At 39.0% G+C, this 20,535-nt stretch overlaps 1 protein-coding gene across 1 annotated transcript in view; it reads right to left on the minus strand.

Moving 5' to 3' along the window:
- Positions 1-20,535, minus strand: part of LOC133633449 (uncharacterized) — a 31,063-nt gene that overhangs the window by 8,603 nt on the left and 1,925 nt on the right. Inside the window, exons 2-7 of the mRNA XM_062025975.1 lie at positions 19,828-19,938; positions 16,701-16,844; positions 14,125-14,268; positions 11,037-12,765; positions 6,052-6,190; positions 5,932-5,984 (exon numbers count right to left, since the gene is read on the minus strand). Coding sequence (XP_061881959.1) covers positions 5,932-5,984; positions 6,052-6,190; positions 11,037-12,765; positions 14,125-14,268; positions 16,701-16,844; positions 19,828-19,938 — 2,320 coding nt within the window. The remainder of the gene's footprint in view (positions 1-5,931; positions 5,985-6,051; positions 6,191-11,036; positions 12,766-14,124; positions 14,269-16,700; positions 16,845-19,827; positions 19,939-20,535) is intronic.

Genomic DNA, 20,535 nt, shown 5'->3' on the forward strand with positions numbered 1-20,535 from the left:
ACTGCAAACCTTGAAGAAATGTAATCACTTGTCAATAAAGCACAAATAATAGGCTATATGTATCAATTCATACTCCAACGTCCACCTCATGTTTTCCCATGATCACAAACACACCGTCTGTGCCTGAAAGGTGATTGGCGGAGAATGAGGAAGTAATAATAATAATTAGAGATGTCCGATAATATCGGCCTGCCGATATTATCGGCCGATATATGCGTTAAAATGTAATATCGGAAATGATCGGTATCGGTTTTTTTATTATCGGTATCGGTTTTTATTTTTTTTATTTTTTATTAAATCAACATAAAAAACACAAGATACACTTACAATTAGTGCACCAACCCAAAAAACCTCCCTCCCCCATTTACACTCATTCACACAAAAGGGTTGTTTCTTTCTGTTATTAATATTGTGGTTCCTACATTATATATCAATATATATCAATACAGTCTGCAAGGGATACAGTCCGTAAGCACACATGATTGTGCGTGCTGCTGCTCCACTAATAGTACTAACCTTTAACAGTTAATTTTACTCATTTTCATTCATTACTAGTTTCTATGTAACTGTTTTTATATTTTTGTACTTTCTTTTTTTATTCAAGAAAATGTTTTTAATTTATTCATCTTATTTTACTAATTTTTTTTAAAAAGTACCTTATCTTCAATTTTAAACTCCTTTTATTTGTTTTTAAATGTCTAAACAACCTCGCGCCAACATATCTCTCCGACCTCCTTCAGCCTTACTGCCCCACCCGATCCCTAAGATCAGCCGATCAGCTGCTACTGACGGTCCCGGACACAAGGCTGAAGCTTAGAGGTGACAGAGCTTTCGCCGCTGCTGCTCCCAAGCTCTGGAACGACCTACCTCTTAGTGTTAGACAAGCCTCCTCTCTTCCTGTTTTTAAATCTCTCTTAAAAACATACATTTATTCCATGGCTTTTAACACTGAGTGATACCCATCCTGCAATGGCGCCCCATAATACACCTGCTGTGAACCTGTTTTTATATTTTATTTTTTTATCGTGTTCTGTTTGTGATGTGTTGTGTTTGCTCGGTTCTCGTATTATTTTTAACCTGCCCATTGTACAGCACTTTGGCTACCCCTGTGGTAAATTTTAAATGTGCTTTATAAATAAAGTTGATTTGATTTGATTTGACTTATCTTCACCATACTTGGTTGTCCAAATTAGGCATAATAATGTGTTAATTCCACGACTGCATATATCGGTTGATATCGGTATCGGTTGATATCAGTATCGGTAATTAAAGAGTTGGACAATATCGGAATATCGGATATCGGCAAAAAGCCATTATCGGACATCCCTAATAATAATAATAGATTTTATTTGTAAAAGCACTTCACATTGAGCAAACAACCTCAAAGTGCTGCAGTGTATTAAAAAAATAAAAAGATAATACAAATAAAAACTAGAACAGCCTAATAGCTAGAACTAGCACGCATATATCTAAAAAAAGGTTTTTTTTTTAAAAGAAGGGTTTTTAAGCCTTTTTTAAAAGCATGCACAGTCTGTGGTGCCCTCAGGTGGTCAGGGAGAGCGTTCCACAGACTGGGAGCGGCGGAGCAGAAAGCCCGGTCTCAAAGTGTTGTTGTGTGTCCGGGGAAGCGCAGACTCACCAGACGAAAGTGTTTACACGATGCGTGCAGAGTACAAAAAATGTTGACCTGTTGGAATTTTGCCGTTTGTGATCATAAGATTGTTAATTTTAGTTTAAAAATAGCGCCAGACTTTGTGATTTATTCTGAGGGCTACAATATATTATATTACTTTCAATTATTTTCAAGTAAAAGCAGAACTTTTTTTTTTTTAATGTGTGGCGGTAATAAAAATGCCATAGCGGCGCACCACATTCAATTAAATTAAGGGGCAACCCTGGATCTACATATGAGGAAAGGCATCACAGTAAATATGCCAGAATTAGCTAAAATAGCTAAATTTAAAGGCCTACTGAAATGAATTTTTTTTATTTAAACGGGGATAGCAGATCTATTCTATGTGTCATACTTGATCATTTCGCGATATTGCCATATTTTTGCTGAAAGGATTTAGTATAGAACAACGACGATAAAGATTGCAACTTTTGGTATCTGATAAAAAAAAGGCTTGCACCTACCGGAAGTAGCGTGACGTAGTCAGTTGAACATATACGCAAAGTTCCCTATTGTTTACAATGATGGCCGCATGAAGTGAGAGAGATTCGGACCGAGAAAGCGACAATTTCCCCATTAATTTGAGCGAGGATGAAAGATTTGTGGATGAGTAAAGTGCAAGTGAAGGACTAGTGGGGAGTTGAAGCTATTCAGATAGGGAAGATGCTGTGAGAGCCGAGGGTGACCTGATATTCAGCTGGGAATGACTACAACAGTAAATAAACACAAGACATATATATACTCTATTAGCCACAACACAACCAGGCTTATATTTAATATGCCACAAATTAATCCTGCATAAAAACACCTGCGTGTTTGTTATGCTAGCTCCTAGCTCCTCTGCTAGCTCCATAGAACACGCCAATACAATTCAAACACCTGATCAACACACACAATCACTCAGCCCAAAAGACCGTTTACCTAACCCAAGGTTCATAAAGCTTATATATTTTTAAAAAGTTACGTACGTGACGCGCACATACGGTCAAGTTATCGAATGTTTAGCAGCCAAGGCTGCATACTCACGGTACCTGATATTCAGCTGGGAATGACTACAACAGTAAATAAACACAAGACATATATATACTCTATTAGCCACAACACAACCAGGCTTATATTTAATATGCCACAAATTAATCCTGCATAATAACACCTGCGTGTTTGTTATGCTAGCTCCTAGCTCCTCTGCTAGCTCCTAGCTCCATAGAACACGCCAATACAATTCAAACACCTGATCAACACACACAATCACTCAGCCCAAAAGACCGTTCACCTAACCCAAGGTTCATAAAGCTTATATATTTTTAAAAAGTTACGTACGTGACGCGCACGTCCGGTACGGTACGTGTTATGCTAGCTCCTAGCTCCTCTGCTAGCTCCTAGCTCCATAGAACACGCCAATACAATTCAAACACATGATCAACACACACAATCACTCAGCCCAAAAGACCGTTCACCTAACCCAAGGTTCATAAAGCTTATATATTTTAAAAAAGTTACGTACATACGCAAAAAAAAGCCAAAGCTGCATACTCACAGTAGCACGTCTGCGTCTTTGTCATCCAAATCAAAGTAATCCTGGTAAGAGTCTGTGTTGTCCCAGTTCCCTACAGGCGTCTGTGTATCCAAATCAAAAGTCCTCCTGGTTAGAGTCTTTGTTATCCGAGTTCTTCCATCTTGACTGCATCTTTCGGGAATGTAAACAAAGAAGCGCCGGCTGTGTACTGTTGTGGCTGACTACGTTCGAAAAATACGTCCATTTCGCACCGACAACTTTCTTCTTTGCTTGCTTGGCTTCCTTCTCCATAATGCAATGAACATGATTGAAACAGATTCACGAACACAGATGTCCAGAATACTGTGGAATTATGAAATGAAAACAGAGCTTTTTCGTATCGGCTTCAATGTGGAAGGCATACCCGTGTTCGCCGGGCAACGTCACACGCATACGTCATCCTCAGAGGCGTTTCGAACCGGAAGTTTAGCGGCAAATTTAAAATGTCACTTTATAAGTTAACCCAGCCGTATTGGCATGTGTTATAATGTTAAGATTTCATCATTGATATATAAACTATCAGACTGCGTGGTCGGTAGTAGTGGGTTTCAGTAGGCCTTTAATCTGTTTAGTTTTTTGAACATTACTTTTTTTTTTTTTTTACAAAATCCAATTTAGATCTGTTTTAAAAAATAACTCACTTGATAATAATTGACGTAAGATGCAGTGCCATTCAAACTACTCGTTATTGATTAAATAAAAATGAAACTTGTTATGAATTATCTGTCATTTGTATTTGTTGGTTTCTTTAAAAAGTGGGGGGGGGGCTACTTATATAGCCCTAAATCACGAGTGTCTCAAAGGGCTGCACAAGCCACAACGACATCCTCGGCTCAGATCCCACATCAGGGCAAGGGAAAACTCTACCCCTGGGCGACCGGTGCAATGGACGTCGAGCGGATCTAACATAATAGTGTGAGAGTCCAGTCCATAGTGGATCTAACATAGTAGTGTGAGTCCAGTCCATAGTGGATCTAACATAATAGTGTGAGAGTCCAGTCCATAGTGGATCTAACATAATATTGTGGGATTCCAGTCCATAGTGGATCTAGCATAATATTGTGAGAGTCCAGTCAAGTGGATCTAACATAATATTGTGGGATTCCAGTCCATAGTGGATCTAGCATAATATTGTGAGAGTCCAGTCAAGTGGATCTAACATAATAGTGTGAGAGTCCAGTCCATAGTGGATCTAACATAGTAGTGTGAGTCCAGTCCATAGTGGATCTAACATAATAGTGTGAGAGTCCAGTCCATAGTGGATCTAACATAATATTGTGGGATTCCAGTCCATAGTGGATCTAGCATAATATTGTGAGAGTCCAGTCAAGTGGATCTAACATAATATTGTGAGAGTCCAGTCCATAGTAGATCTAGCATAATATTGTGAGAGTCCAGTCCATAGTGAATCTAACATAATAGTGTGAGAGTCCAGTCCATAGTGGATCTAACATAATAGTGTGAGAGTCCAGTCCATAGTGGACCTAACATAATATTGTGAGAGTCCAGTCCATAGTGGATCTAGCATAATATTGTGAGAGTCCAGTCCATAGTGGATCTAACATAATAGTGTGAGAGTCCAGTCCATAGTGGATCTAACATAATAGTGTGAGAGTCCAGTCTATAGTGGATATAGCATAATATTGTGAGAGTCCAGTCCATAGTGGATCTAACATAATAGTGTGAGAGTCCAGTCCATAGTGGATCTAACATAATAGTGTGAGAGTCCAGTCCACAGTGGATCTATCATAATAGTGTGAGAGTCCAGTCCATAGTGGATCTAACATAATAGTGTGAGAGTCCAGTCCATAGTGGATCTAACATAATAGTGTGAGTCCAGTCCATAGTGGATATAACATAATAGTGAGAGTCTAGTCCATAGTGGATCTAACATAACAGTGTGAGTCCAGTCCATAGTGGATCTAGCATAATAGTGTGAGTCCAGTCCATAGTGGATCAAGCATAATAGTGTGAGTCCAGTCCATAGTGGATCTAACATAATAGTGAGAGTCCAGTCCATAGTGGATCTAACATAATAGTGTGAGTCCAGTCCATAGTGGATCTAACATAATAGTGAGAGTCTAGTCCATAGTGGATCTAACATAATAGTGTGAGTCCAGTCCATAGTGGATCTAACATAATAGTGAGAGTCCAGTCCATAGTGGATCTAACACAATAGTGAGAGTCCAGTCCATAGTGGGGCCAGCAGGAGACCATCCCGAGCGGACACAGGTCAGCTTTGTGATTTTATCTGTGAAAAGCGCTTTATAAATAATATGTACTTACTTACTTACATGTTGGCAGGTCTGAAATAGAAACATTGAAAATACTGCATCTAGTCAAAACCCTGGCACGCTCGCTCACTAGACAGTACATTCGTGCATGTAATAAAAAAGACTTGTGAAAAGTGAATTCATTATTGTGATCAGTCCCCGCATGAGCTGATGAATGATAGCCAGAGAAGCTCGCTGGTTGTGTGGAGCGCCAGCGGGTAGAACTAGAGCGGCACAACCCACTCACTTTAAAAGAAAGTGTCAGCCAGCATGCCAACGGCCACGTTTTTTTGTGATGCAGCTCGTCAAGTAAAACAAAAGGAAAACGGTCATTTGGATATTAGGTCGAAGATTGAAATAAATCAAGATGGCAGCACTACTGGATAAGGTTTGTTTGGATGTGGATTGGCTCTGTTGTGCCAAAGTCTTACCTGGCTGATATCTGATGACACTGGACTTTTGTGACTGCTCGGCGTGACCATCACTGAAAGAGAGGGGCGGTTTGAAAGGAGCCTGGGGGCACAGTTACCCGAGCACATTGGAGGGTCTACCTTTGCGGTGAACGGAGAGCGCGGACTTGAGACGATTCCAATACAGGGTGTGCGGCGTGAAGTCCGTCAGCAGCGACGAGAGGTTGAGTGGACATGTTCTCACCGGGGTGGAGAAATTATTTGTATGCCCGAGAAGCTCCTGCACACAAGAACATACCGAGTTAGTCAAGAAAGCTCAGACAGAAACCCCAAGGAGAATAGTAAAAGTAAAGTTCATGGCCATACAGGAAGTGGGGTTTTAAAGATTTGCATTTTTAACGTTGAAAATTTTCAGAATAATTTTTCATTTTTAACCCAAAAATGTATATTTTGTTGTTTTCTTACTGTACCGAAAATGAACCGAACCGTGACCTCTAAACCGAGGTACGTACCGAACCGAAATTTTTGTGTACCGTTACACCCCTACTAAGCCTGCAGCTAACGATTATTTTTCTATCGATTAATCTATAGATTATTTTTTCGATTAATCTATAGATTTTTTTTTCCGATTAATCTATAGATTATTTTTCCTTTTACCGATTATTTTTTTATTTAAAATGAAGATGAAAAAATAAATGTAGGCCAGTTTTTTCAAAAGGCATGGCTTTTATTTACAAAAAAAAAGAAGTATGGCCACTCAGTCAACATTGACTACAACAGGACAAAATATTCTGTAACAATGTAAACATTTAAAACTTTTAACATTTAACAACATTAAAAGTAGCTTATTTGATTTTTAATGTGCAAATATAAAAGTCAACATCCAGTGCAAATCTTAATATTCTGCAATAGTATAAGCATTTCAAAAGTAAAAGTATTGCTTATTTTGCTTTAAAATGTGCAAAAATAAAGATAAACATACAATACAAAAAAGTGCAAAACGAAATATTTTGTAACAACAGTGTAAACATTTCAACAAAAGTGAAAGTATTGCTTATTTGCTAAAATGTGCAAAAAATAAAGATAAACATCCAATACAAAAAAGTGCCAATCTAAATATTCTGGAGCACTGTAAACATTAAGTATTGCTTTTAAAATGTGCAAAATAAACATCAATCAATCAATCAATGTTTATTTATATAGCCCTAAATCACAAGTGTCTCAAAGGGCTGTACATCCAGTCCAACACAGTACACAATAACCAATTCTACTCATTCCAGTGAGTGATTAACAGTTGTAATGAAGAAAGGTTAGCATGTCTACATGGTCTGGTTCTTTTCTTGTTTACAATATTCCCAGCAGCTGAAAATAGGCGCTCAGAAGGGGTCGATGTGGCTGGAACTGAGAGGTAATTAGCCTTCACCTCAAGCCAGGACTGCGAGTGAGCTGAGCTGCAGTTTAAGTTTCTAGAAGGTCAACGGGCTCATAGTGATGTTACTAGTAGTTGACTGGGAGGTGTTTATTATCATTTGGTTAGAGTCCGCTGCCTGATGCTCACCTGCTAAACACCTATCTGCTCCACGCTGAAGCGCTGACTACATGCGCTCTGAATACGCACTGCTGATTGGCTGCTAACGTTTTGAATACGCACTGCTGATTGGCTGATAGCGCTTTGTGTGTACCAATCAGATGGTTGTGTGGGTGGGACAATGCTGCGTGCTGAGACAGAGGCAGAAGGAGCAAAGCAGCTTGTTAAGACTTTAGCATTAGCTTAGAAACTCGTTCGGTACACCCCCGTACCGAACCGAAAGCCCCGTACCGAAACGGTTCAATACAAAACACGTACCGTTACACCCCTAGCAGATACAAATGACACATTCATGTTTTTGTGTAATGATGACAACGTATGCTCACGCGGACGATTGACTAGTTGATGGTTTTCTTTGCAAATGTTGGTTCATAGCCGTTGTGCTGCTATGATAGGCCATTTCCGCTCGACACAGTGTGCATACAACAACATTATTAGGCCGTGTATTGAAATACTCCCACACTTTTGACGACTTTTGGCGTGATTTTTTCCCCCTCGCTCGCACCGTCTGCTTTGTGCTCCGCCATGACGGTAGTGTGACGTAAATATGCGACGCGTCGACGCACAAAAACGGCGTCGACGTATTTAAAAGTTGGGGACCCCTGAATTAGAGTATAGGACAAGGGTTTCCAAACCTTTTCCACTGAGTGCCGCACAATAAAAATTTAAAGTATGATACGTTTCATTTTCAAAACCAATACAATGTATAGATTTTTTCCCCCTTTAGGGCTCCCTTCAAGTTTGGTCCCAGGGACCCGGAAAGGTCTCAGCCAGAAAAAAAAAAAAAAAAGTGTTATATTATACTTTTTTTATCGCTTGAATCTCTGGATCAGCTTCAGATCTGCTGATATAAATATTTTTATGTTTTATGCCCTTTTTGTTAAAGAAATCATTGTGTGTGTTTTTATGGCAAACACAAAATATGCAATAGTTTCCTCAAACAAACAAAAAAGATAAAGTTACATGTTATATTTGATGTGAGGTAATTGGAGCCTTAAATAGGTCAACAATTCATAACATTGCTTTTGATGCATTATTATTTTTTGAGCAATGAAAGTATAAAACATACCCCACTAAAATTCCTTAGGGATCCAAAAGGATTAAAAATAAGTAAAACATTATTTTTGATTTCATTTTACTTTTAAACTTCAAATGTCTAGATCAGGGGTCACCAACGTGGTGCCCGCGGGCACCAGGTAGCCCGTAAGGACCAGATGAGTCGCCCGCTGGCCTGTTCTAAAAATAGCTCTAATAGCAGCACTTACCAGTGAGCTGCCTATATTTTTTTAAATTTTATTTATTTACTAGCAAGCTGGTCTCGCTTTGCTCGACATTTTTAATTCTAAGAGAGACAAAACTCAAATAGAATTTGAAAATCCAAGAAAATATTTTAAAGACTTGGTCTTCACTTGTTTAAATAAATTCATTATTTTTTTACTTTACTTCTTATAACTTTCAGAAAGACAATTTTACAGAAAAAATACAACCTTAAAAATGATTTTAGGATTTTTAAACACATATACCTTTTTACCTTTTAAATTCCTTCCTCTTCTTTCCTGACAATTTAAATCAATGTTCAAGTAAATTTATTTTTTATTGTAAAGAATAATAAATAGATTTTAATTTAATTCTTCATTTTAGCTTCTGTTTTTTCGACGAAGAATATTTGTGAAATATTTCTTCAAACTTATTATGATTAAAATTCAAAAAAATTATTCTGGCAAATCTACAAAATCTGTAGAATCAAATTTAAATCTTATTTCAAAGTCTTTTGAATTTCTTTGAAAAATTTTTGTTCTGGAAAATCTAGAAGAAATAATGATTTGTCTTTGTTAGAAATATAGCTTGGTCCAATTTGTTATATATTCTAACAAAGTGCAGATTGGATTTTAACCTATTTAAAACATGTCATCAAAATTCTAAAATTAATCTTAATCAGGAAAAATTACTAATGATGTTCCATAAATTATTTTTTTAATTTTTTCAAAAAGATTCGAATTAGCTAGTTTTTCTCTTCTTTTTTTCGGTTGAATTTTGAATTTTAAAGAGTCGAAATTGAAGATAAACTATGTTTCAAAATTTAATTGTCATTTTTTTGTGTTTTCTCCTCTTTTAAACCATTCAATTAAGTGTAAATATCCATCCATCCATCCATTTTCTACCGCTTATTCCCTTCGGGGTCGCGGGGGGCGCTGGAGCCTATCTCAGCTACAATCGGGCGGAAGGCGGGGTACACCCTGGACAAGTCGCCACCTCATCGCAGGGCCAACGCAGATAGAGAGACAACATTCACACTCACATTCACACACTAGGGCCAATTTTAGTGTTGCCAATCAGCCTATCCCCAGGTGCATGTCTTTTGGAGGTGGGAGGAAGCCGGAGTACCCGGAGGGAACCCACGCAGTCACGGGGAGAACATGCAAACTCCACACAGAAAGATCCAGAGGCCGGGATTGAACTCACGACTACTCAGGACCTTCGTATTGTGAGGCAGACGCACTAACCCCTCTGCCACCAATTATCATTAATTATTAATAATAACATAGAGTTAAAGGTAAATTGAGCAAATTGGCTATTTCTGGCAATTTATTTAAGTGTGTATCAAACTGGTAGCCCTTCGCATTAATCACTACCCAAGAAGTAGCTCTTGCTTTCAAAAAGGTTGGTGACCCCTGGTCTAGATCAACTCCAGATCTATCCGTCACATTATAATTGTTTTATTATATTATTATTGAATGGCAAACACACAAAATATGCAATATTTCCCCTAAAAATATTTAAGAGTGGAATTTTTGATGTGAAGTAATTGGAGCCTTAATATATTAATAATTCATAACAACATACATTTTGATTCATTATTATATTTTGAGCAATGACAGTTTTAAAGAAAGAAAAACAGCCTGCATTGGAAACTTTGTGTTATTAGAGTCAACATTGCAACTTTTTCTCGTTACATTTCATCTGTTTGCGCTTTTATTCCACTTTTTTTTTTTTTTTTTTTAAATAGTATTGTTAGAATGTGTTGCGGGCCGTTAGGGAATTAGCTGCTGGCTGCGAATGGCCCTTTGGCCGCACTCTGGTATTGGAGAACCCTGGATTTACAGTATCTTGCAAAAGGGAGTATTTATTATTATTTATTTTATGCTGCCCTTTTTTTTTTGCTGCAGCTGTTACATCTACTGTAATAATGTACATGGTAATTGGGGTTTGTTATATATTGTATATATTATATAATAATATAATATAATATATCAGTATATATTATATACTGTATATATAATATGTAAATATAACATTTGATATTGCTACCATGGTACATTTTTAGTCTACTTTATACCTTTGTTTTCACCCTCTTTTTGTGCCCTTGTGTGCATTATCCTTTCCAACCTTATCCTTTCCATCCTTTGTAACTGACCTACTGTGTGGAACAATTTCCCTTTTGGATCAATAAAGTTTGTGTAAGTCTATTTCTGTGTTGTCCCTTGAGAAGATACCAAAAAAAAGCCTGCTGGAATGTAGGATAATGTACGGCACTCACGTGCAGTTCTTTAGTTTGGGCTGAGCCCAGATCGTCCATGGTGCAGTCGGCAGCCTTCTTCCTCCTAAACCTGTGTGGGGTTTGAACCCTGCTGTCGGTCTTCCAGCGACTCACGCTCAGGCCGCTGACGCACGCCTTCCGGGTTGTGCCCGGCCGGCCTGTCAAGGGGCTCTTCCTCTTCTTTTTCCTTTTGGCCGCCACACCGGGATCTGGAACTTCTTTGTCGGACGCGACAACGGTGCCGGAACCAGAGGACTGTTTCTCAAAAGCCACGGACGATATCTCTTGAGAGTCTCTCGTTGTCGTCACAACCTCACCGGTTGAGTCTGGAGCATTTGTGAGCGAGTCGGACTTGGCGACTTTCCACAGCAGCTCCTTCAATTGGGCTAAAGTCATTCTCCGGATTCTTACTACCAGCTTGTCACTTTGACATTTCTTGATCAAAGCAATCTTGAGGCTCTCTTCTTCCGATTGTGTGTCCACTGCGTCTTCGTCATGTCCTAATTGTCCTGCAGATGTCTTTCTATGGACCAGCCCAGTTTTGAATTGGGACACATCCAACCTTTTAACCGAAACTTTGCATTCCTTTCCAAATGAACCATCTGCGCCCTGCTTCTCTGTTGACCGTTGTACAGAAAAGTTGGGTGTTAACTCTGGACAAGTGAATAACTCAAAGCTGCTGTCGGTGTGCTGACTAGATTCAACAATACGTAATGAGGCCGATCGCTCCATCGATTCATCTTGTGATGAAAGAGCTGGGGTTGACAGTGAAGGGTTGATAGGAACACATGACGTTTCTGACTCCCTATTGTTGGCATCGAAGGACGCTTGTGGTGAAAGAGCTGAGGGTGACAGTGAAGGGTTGATAGGAACACATGACGTTTCTGACTCCCTATTGTTGGCATCGAAGGACGGTTGTGGTGATGGCAGAAGGTCAATGCAAACTGGCTCGGCCATTGGCTTGGTGCCAGTGGAGCTAAGGAGGTCCGAGCAAGAGAAGAAGACAGTCTGGCTGGAAAGTTGGCCAACGGTGAGGAGGTCTAATCTCTTCACTCTCACATCGAAATCCTGGGCCAAACATTTCTGCTTCAGCGCTTCAGCTGATGACGGTAAGTCGTTCATGGATACCACAAAGCAGCTGCTACTTTCTGGAGTCGGTACACTTTCTGAGAAAGTGTTGGTCTTGAAGCATCGACCCGTCTTGTTCACACTACCTGGGTGTGCAAACAGGTCAAAGGAGTTTCCGTCGTGGAAAGACTGGCCTGCTTGATTCTTCTGCTCCGTATTCTCAGAAGGGGGTGAAGAGCATGGCTGCCTTGGTTGGTCCAGGTCTTCCTTCAATGTGCTGACACCTATGCAGATGCCGGACAAGGACAAGGAGTTGAGGGACTGATTCGTGATGGCCACGGGCACACTGTCGAGCCCTTTTCTGGCCGGGCACACAGAGGGCGTAGAGCAAAAGATGGGATTCCTGGAGCAGGGCCCGAGACTGTGATCTGCCGACTCATTGAGGAGATTCTCTTGCAAGGGATGGGCGGCCATGCTGCTGTTGGAACTATCCATGCTTGAATCCAGCCTTTTTCTCTTGGGAGGTGGGGTGGTTTTTTTATGCTCCCGAGAAGTGAAGTCCTCCGAAGAGTCAACGGCAGTTACTTTCTTGAGTTTGGTTTTTTTACTGACCAAGCGCTGGCGGCAGGTCACGAAGCGGGACGCAGAAGGTCCCGGAATACTGTGGAAAACAGGAAGTAGAGATGACCTGAGGAATTTTTTCAGTATTTTTGACAAGTACATATACATGCCATATGTGTGCAATAAGTGTGTCACTAAAGTTACAGTTAGCTTTGTCGATTCTTAAACAGGGTTCGTAAATTATTTTAAAGCAAGTTTCCCAATAAGAAACAAGAGAAGGAATTCCCATAAGTGTAATTGATCGTCATGAGCCTTGACGATCAATTACATGAGTTCTGTGTAAGTTTCAAATCACGAAACTCCTTAAGTTTAAAGGGGGAACTGCATTTTTTGGGGGGAATTTTGCCTATCGTTCACAGTTATTATGAAAGACATGAAGACGGATGGTTTTTTTTTTAATGCCTTCTAAATATTAAATAAATGCGATCAAAATCCACTTACAATGGAGCCTATAGGAGTCGCTCTATTCTGCCTATAAAGCCCTTACAAAACATCCAAACACCTCCATTAATGTGTTATATACAAGTATATTTGTAATGTAGTAAAGGGGGAGGAATAGCTAAACATGCTTCACTACACACCGTAGCTCACGGCGTCACGAAATAAACAAACGCCATGGGTGGCTCTACACCTGACATCCACTGTACTGATACAGTACAGGAGCATTTCTAGTCGATACTACTATGAATACATCGATATTTTTTATCGTCACACAATCTTTTTTCCTTTAAAAAAAATTCATATTATGTTTATAAAGTCAGTAAATACGTCCCTGGACACATGAGGACTTTGAATATGACCAATGTATGATCCTGTAACTACTTCGTATCAGATCGATACCTAAATGTGGGGTATCATCCAAAACTAATGTAAAGCATCAAAGAAGAGAAGAATAAGTGATTATTACATTTTAACAGAAGTGTAGATAGAACATGTTAAAACAGAAAATAAGCAGATATTAACAGTAAATGAACAAGTGGATTAATAATAATTTTTTACAGTTTGTCCCTCATAATGTGACAAAATAATAGAATGATAAATGACCACATGTTACTGCATACGTCAGCAGACTAATTAGGAGTCTTTGCTTGTTTACTTACTACTAAAAGACAAGTTGTCTAGTATGTTCACTATTTTATTTAAGGACTAAATTGTTCTTCGATTGTAATAATAAATATATGTTTAATGTACCTTAAGATTTTTTGTTAAAATAAAGCCAATAATGAAATTTTTTGTGGTCCCCCTTATTTTGAAAAGTACCGAAAAGTATCGAAATACATTTAGGTATTTAGTGCTATTATATATATATATATATATATATTACTGCTTCAACCATGGAACTTTCCCAATGTGAGATAAAAAAAAGTCCTATCCTGTGCTGGTATTAAAAAGTACTTACTTCAAACTTGTATTGACCTGAAGTGGATTGGGATGGCTTTTTATGGAAAACGCCATGTCATCCTCACTCTCACTGGTAGTTTGGCGAGGCCTCCGCTTCCTTCTCACAGCTACAGAGGATGCTACTGAGACAGCTTTTCTTCTTCTGCAACAACAAAGAGCAGGCCAGTTTGTACAGAAAGCCTCTGCAAATCCATTATGCTCTGTTATTGGCGATACAAAGACACAAACTAGTAAACACGACATTCGGCATTTTGTTTTTGTAATTGTACCATCCAAGTGTTTTTTTATGCTAGTACTCAGTGAACAAACCTTGCATTATTCAAATATAAACACACGTAGCTGTCTGAAGCAGGTTAACTTGTGCGAGACATGCAGCACTCCTCAGAAAAACACACAAAAACAAACACAAGTTGATTACAGTATTTCTCGCATTATAAGGCGCACTTAAAATCTTTTCATTTTCTGAAAAATCGACAATGCGCCTAATGTACGTATTAATTCATGTTGAGCAATTTTATGTGGTGTAGTGTTAAGTGTTACCAGTAGATAGCAGCCACACATAAGATACGTGTGGACTGCAGGTTGATACCTGTTCAATAAATGACGCTAGCAAGTACCCGTAAGCAAGCAACACCAAAATTATGATGTTTCATTGAGAATATCAGTCAGAATATTTTAGTACAACTTTGGTAAGCTACGAAGCCGGATAGCTTGATGGAACGTGGAGTATTATGACTACCGTAGTCAGGCGTACTGTGCTTCAACATACAGTATTATTATAGTGTGTGTGTGTAAGGACCCCATTATCTGGCGTTTTGTTTCGACCTCTTATGCAAAACCAACTTTTATTACCTATTGGTTCCTACTGTTGTACAAACGTATATTTGGGATCCGAACATTTGCACCGTTGTTGCCTGACGCCAAAATCAACAAGCTCCTCCTTTTTCTTTATCCTCTTGTTGTGGGGAATTTATCCACCACTGTTGCCATTTCTAATACCAGGCGTGTGATTTGAACTTAATGGAAAAGACTCAAAATAAGCCACGGGTCTGGGGGCTACTCTATACAGTATTTACAACCTTACATAGTGTTCACTTCACAGCCACAGATGGTTCATCTAGTTATTGACATTATTTACACATTACTATGTCTGTTTCAGACACTACAGTAATTACAACTTGTGTTCACATCCACAGGAACCACATGGGTTAGCTTACTCTATACAGTATTTACAACCTTGCTAGTGTTCACTTCACAGCCACAGATGGTTCATCTAGTTATTGACATTATTTACACATTACTATGTCTGTTTCAGTCACTATGTTATTTAGTCACTACAGTAATTACAACTTGTGTTCACCTCCACAGGAACCACATGGGTTAGCCTACTCTATACAGTATTTACAACCTTGCTAGTGTTCACTTCAAAGCCACAGATGGTTCATCTACTTATTGACATTATTTACACATTACTATGTCTGTTTCAGTCACTATGTTATTTAGTCACTACAGTAATTACAACTTGTGTTCACATCCACAGGAACCACATGGGTTAGCTTACTCTATACAGTATTTACAACCTTGCTAGTGTTCACTTCACAGCCACAGATGGTTCATCTACTTATTGACATTATTTACACATTACTATGTCTGTTTCAGTCACTATGTTATTTAGTCACTACAGTAATTACAACTTGTGTTCACATCCACAGGAACCACATGGGTTAGCTTACTCTATACAGTATTTACAACCTTGCTAGTGTTCACTTCAAAGCCACAGATGGTTCATCTACTTATTGACATTATTTACACATTACTGTCTGTTTCAGTCACTATGTTATTTAGTCACTACAGTAATTACAACTTGTGTTCACATCCACAGGAACCACATGGGTTAGCCTACTCTATACAGTATTTACAACCTTGCTAGTGTTCACTTCACAGCCACAGATGGTTCATCTACTTATTGACATTATTTACACATTACTTTGGCATTTTTGCTTTGATGGCTCTGACATGAGCTTTCCTGGCAAATATCTGAGCAGCTTGCATTTTCCTTTTTGTTTCTGCTTCAGTGGATTCTGCCTTGGACTTTATAGCCAATTTCTGTCTCTTCGACTCCCTCTCCACTTCCAACTGCTCCAAATGCAAAAATCATAAGGAGCATTCACTTCACAAGGAGGTATAAAGAGTGACAGGTAATAATGTAGTTGTTACACCTGTCCTGCTGTTCGATCCGGTGCAGACTGTAGTCGAGGAGCACAGGGCAGACGTTCCCTTCAGGGTCAATGCCATTGCAATGCCTTTTAATTGATATTTTAACCTTGTAAAATTGTTCTTTGACTGTGAGTGTTCAATGTAGTGTTAGATATTCTGTTAAAATAAAGCCAATATTGACATTTTTCGTAGTTCCCTTTATTTGGAAAAGTATCAAAAAGTATCGTAAAGTATCGAAATACATTTAGGTACAGTATATAGTGCTATTATATATTTTTTTACTGCTTAAACCGTGGAACTTTCCCAATGTGGGATAAAAAAAAGTCCTATCCTGTGCTGGTATTAAAAAGTACTTACTTCAAACTTGTATTGACCTGAAGTGGATTGGGATGGCTTTTTATGGAAAACGCCATGTCATCCTCACTCTCACTGGTAGTTTGGCGAGGCCTCCGCTTCCTTCTCACAGCTACAGGGGATGCTACGGAGACGGCTTTTCTTCTTCTGCAACAACAAAGAGCAGGCCAGTTTGTACAGAAAGCCTCTGCAAATCAATCATGCTCCGTTATTGGTCATTCAAAGATACAAACTAGTAAACACGACATTCGGCGTTTTGTTTTTGTAATTGTACCATCCAAGTGTTTTTTTATGCTAGTACTCAGTGAACAAACCTTGCATTATTCAAATATAAACATACGTAGCTGTCTGAAGCAGGTTAACTTGTGCGAGACATGCAGCACTCCTCAGAAAAACACACAAAAACAAACACAAGTTGATGACAGTATTTCTAGCATTATAAGGCGCACTTAAAATCTTTTCATTTTCTCAAAAATCGACAATGCGCTTAATGTACGTATTAATTCATGTTGAGCAATTTTATGTGGTGTAGTGTTAAGTGTTACCAGTAGATAGCAGTCACATATAAGATACGTGTGGACTGCAGGTTGATAACTGTTCAATAAATGACGCTAGCAAGTACCCGTAAGCAAGCAACACCAAAATTACGATGTTTCATTGAGAATATGTCAGAATATTTTAGTACAACTTTGGTAAGCTACGAAGCCGTATCGCTTGATGGAACGTGGAGTATTATGGCTACGGTAGTCAGGCGTACTGTGCTTCAACATGCAGTATTATTATGGTGTGTGTGTGTAAGGACCCCAAAATGGCGCCTATTATGAGACACTATCTGGCGTTTTGTTTCGACCTTTTATGCAAAACCAACTTCTATTACCTATTGGGTCATACTGTTGTATATTTGGGATCCGCACATTTGCGCACTTCCGCCGTTGTTGCCTGACGCCAAAGTGAATAAGCTCCTCCTTTTTCCTTATCCTCTTGTTGTGGGGAATTTATCCACCACTGTTGCCATTTCTAATACCAGGCGTGTGATTTGAACTTAATGAAAAGAACTCAAAATAAGCCGCGGGTCTGGGGGCCGCAGGTCCAGGGCGGTGCCCTGGTGGGGGGACAAGGGGGGCCACCCCTCCAAAGCTCCTGGTTATTCAGCAATTGAACATGCAAAACTTTGCGAAGAAAGCACCATTTAAAGATGTTTTAGTGTTTAAAGAATTGAAAAATGTTCAACAGTTGACATAAATACATAGCCCATTCATCCAAATGAATTGAATACTCATTACGGGAAAACCGTAGTTGTCGGCAAAGAGATTTTAAAGGCCTACTGAAAGCCACTACTAGCGACCACGCAGTCTGATAGTTTATATATCAATGATGAAATCTTAACATTGCAACACATGCCAATACGGCCGGGTTAACTTATAAAGTGACATTTTAAATTTCCCGCGAAACTTCCGGTTGAAAACGTCTATGTATGATGACGTATGTGCGTGACGTCAATGGTTGAAAGGGAAGTATTCGGACACCATTGTATCCAATACAAAAAGGTCTGTTTTCATCGCAAAATTCCACAGTATTCTGGACATCTGTGTTGGTGAATCTTTTGCAATTTGTTTAATGAACAATGAAGACTGCAAAGAAGAAAGCTGTAGGTGGGATCGGTGTATTAGCGGCTGGCTGCAGCAACACAACCAGGAGGACTTTGACTTGGATAGCAGACGCGCTATCCGACGCTAGCCGCCGACCGCATCGATGATCGGGTGAAGTCCTTCGTCGCTCCGTCGATCGCTGGAACGCAGGTGAGCACGGGTGTTGATGAGCAGATGAGGGCTGGCTGGCGTAGGTGGAGCGCTAATTTTTTTAGCATAGCTCTGTGATGTCCCGTAGATAAGTTAGCTTCAATGGCGTCGTTAGCAACAGCATTGTTAAGCTTCGCCAGGCTGGAAAGCATTAATCGTGTATTTACATGTCCATGGTTTAATAGTATTGTTGATTTTCTGTCTATCCTTCCAGTCAGGGATTTATTTCTTTTGTTTCCATATGCAATCCCGATCACGTTAGCGCCGTAGCTAAAGTGCTTCGTCGATGTATTGTCGTGGAGATAAAAGTCACTGTGAATGTCCATTTCGCGTTCTCGACTCTCATTTTCAAGAGGATATAGTATCCGAGGTGGTTTAAAATACAAATCCGTGATCCACAATAGAAAAAGGAGAAAGTGTGGAATCCAATGAGCCAGCTTGTACCTAAGTTACGGTCAGAGCGAAAAAAGATACGTCCTGCACTGGACTCTAGTCCTTCACTCTCACGTTCCTCATCCACAAATCTTTCATCCTCGCTCAAATTAATGGGGTAATCGTCGCTTTCTCGTTCCGAATCGCTCTCGCTGCTGGTGTAAACAACGGGGAAATGTGAGGAGCCTTTCAACCTGTGACGTCACGCTACTTCCGGTACAGGCAAGGCTTTTTTTTATCAGCGACCAAAAGTTGCGAACTTTATCGTCGATGTTCTCTACTAAATCCTTTCAGCAAAAATATGGCAATATCGCGAAATGATCAAGTATGACACATAGAATGGATCTGCTATCCCCGTTTAAATAAAAAAAAATTATTTCAGTAGGTTGTAGGTCGGAAAAAACGGGGAAAAAAAACGAAAAATATTTTTTTATATTTTTACAGAGATAAAAAAGACGGATTTCCAACTATAGACGGAAAAATCACATGACTGTAATACAAAGTAGCGTACAGTTCTATCTTATATCTGTCAGTAGACTCTCTATGGAAGCACTGAAAACTACCGGTAAGACCAAGATGACGGTGAAAAAACGCTGTTGAAGGTGAGCCACGTAAATAAGACCCGCCCACAAAACGGCGCATCCTGATAAGACAAGATAAGTCAGAAAGCAACTTGAAGATGATGTGTAAAACATCACCTATGCAACATTTTGACCAAAGAACCACCATTACATGTTATGTAGACCACAAGGATTAGTTTTACACAGAGGAAAAAAATCATAATATGACCCCTTTAATGCGCCTTAAAATCCAGGGTGCTTTTTGTATGAAAATAGACCCGAATATACCCGCTCATCTGCAGTGAGTAATTGGTAACTAGTAATTGCATGCTTCTTTACCTGGTGGTCTTGCCCAGTAGAACATGTTGATGTATAGGACTATCGATATTCTCCTTTGCTTTCCTTCTTGTAGAGCGGACTACCTTTCCTTTGGAATTGGCTTTCTTCTTTCTGAAAATGTGAAAACACATGTTACAGGATTAACAGTAGATGAGAAAACAGTCAAAAAAAAGGTCAGGGAAGCATAAAAATGCATCAACACAAGTTTCTTCTATATGATTTGAATAAAAAAACTGAACTGTATATTGTAGACCAGGGGTCACCAACCTTTTTGAAACCAAGAGCTACTTCTTGGGTAGTGATTAATGCGAAGGGCTACCAGTTTGATACACACTTAAATAAATTGCCAGAAATAGCCAATTTGCTCAATTTACCTTTAACTCTATGTTATTATTAATAATGAATGATATTTACACTTAATTGAACGGTTTAAAAGAGGAGAAAACACGAAAAAAATTACAATTAAATTTTGAAACAGTTTATCTTCAATTTCGACTCTTTAAAATTCAAAATTCAACCGAAAAAAAGAAGAGAAAAACTAGCTAATTCGAATCTTTTTGAAAAAATTAAAAAAAGAATTTATGGAACATCATTAGTAATTTTTCCTGATTAAGATTAATTTTAGAATTTTGATGACATGTTTTAAATTGGTTAAAATCCAATCTACACTTTGTTAGAATATATAACAAATTGGACCAAGCTATATTT

The sequence above is a fragment of the Entelurus aequoreus genome, linkage group LG18 (genome assembly GCF_033978785.1).
Source record: "Entelurus aequoreus isolate RoL-2023_Sb linkage group LG18, RoL_Eaeq_v1.1, whole genome shotgun sequence".
Lineage (NCBI taxonomy): Eukaryota > Metazoa > Chordata > Actinopteri > Syngnathiformes > Syngnathidae > Entelurus > Entelurus aequoreus.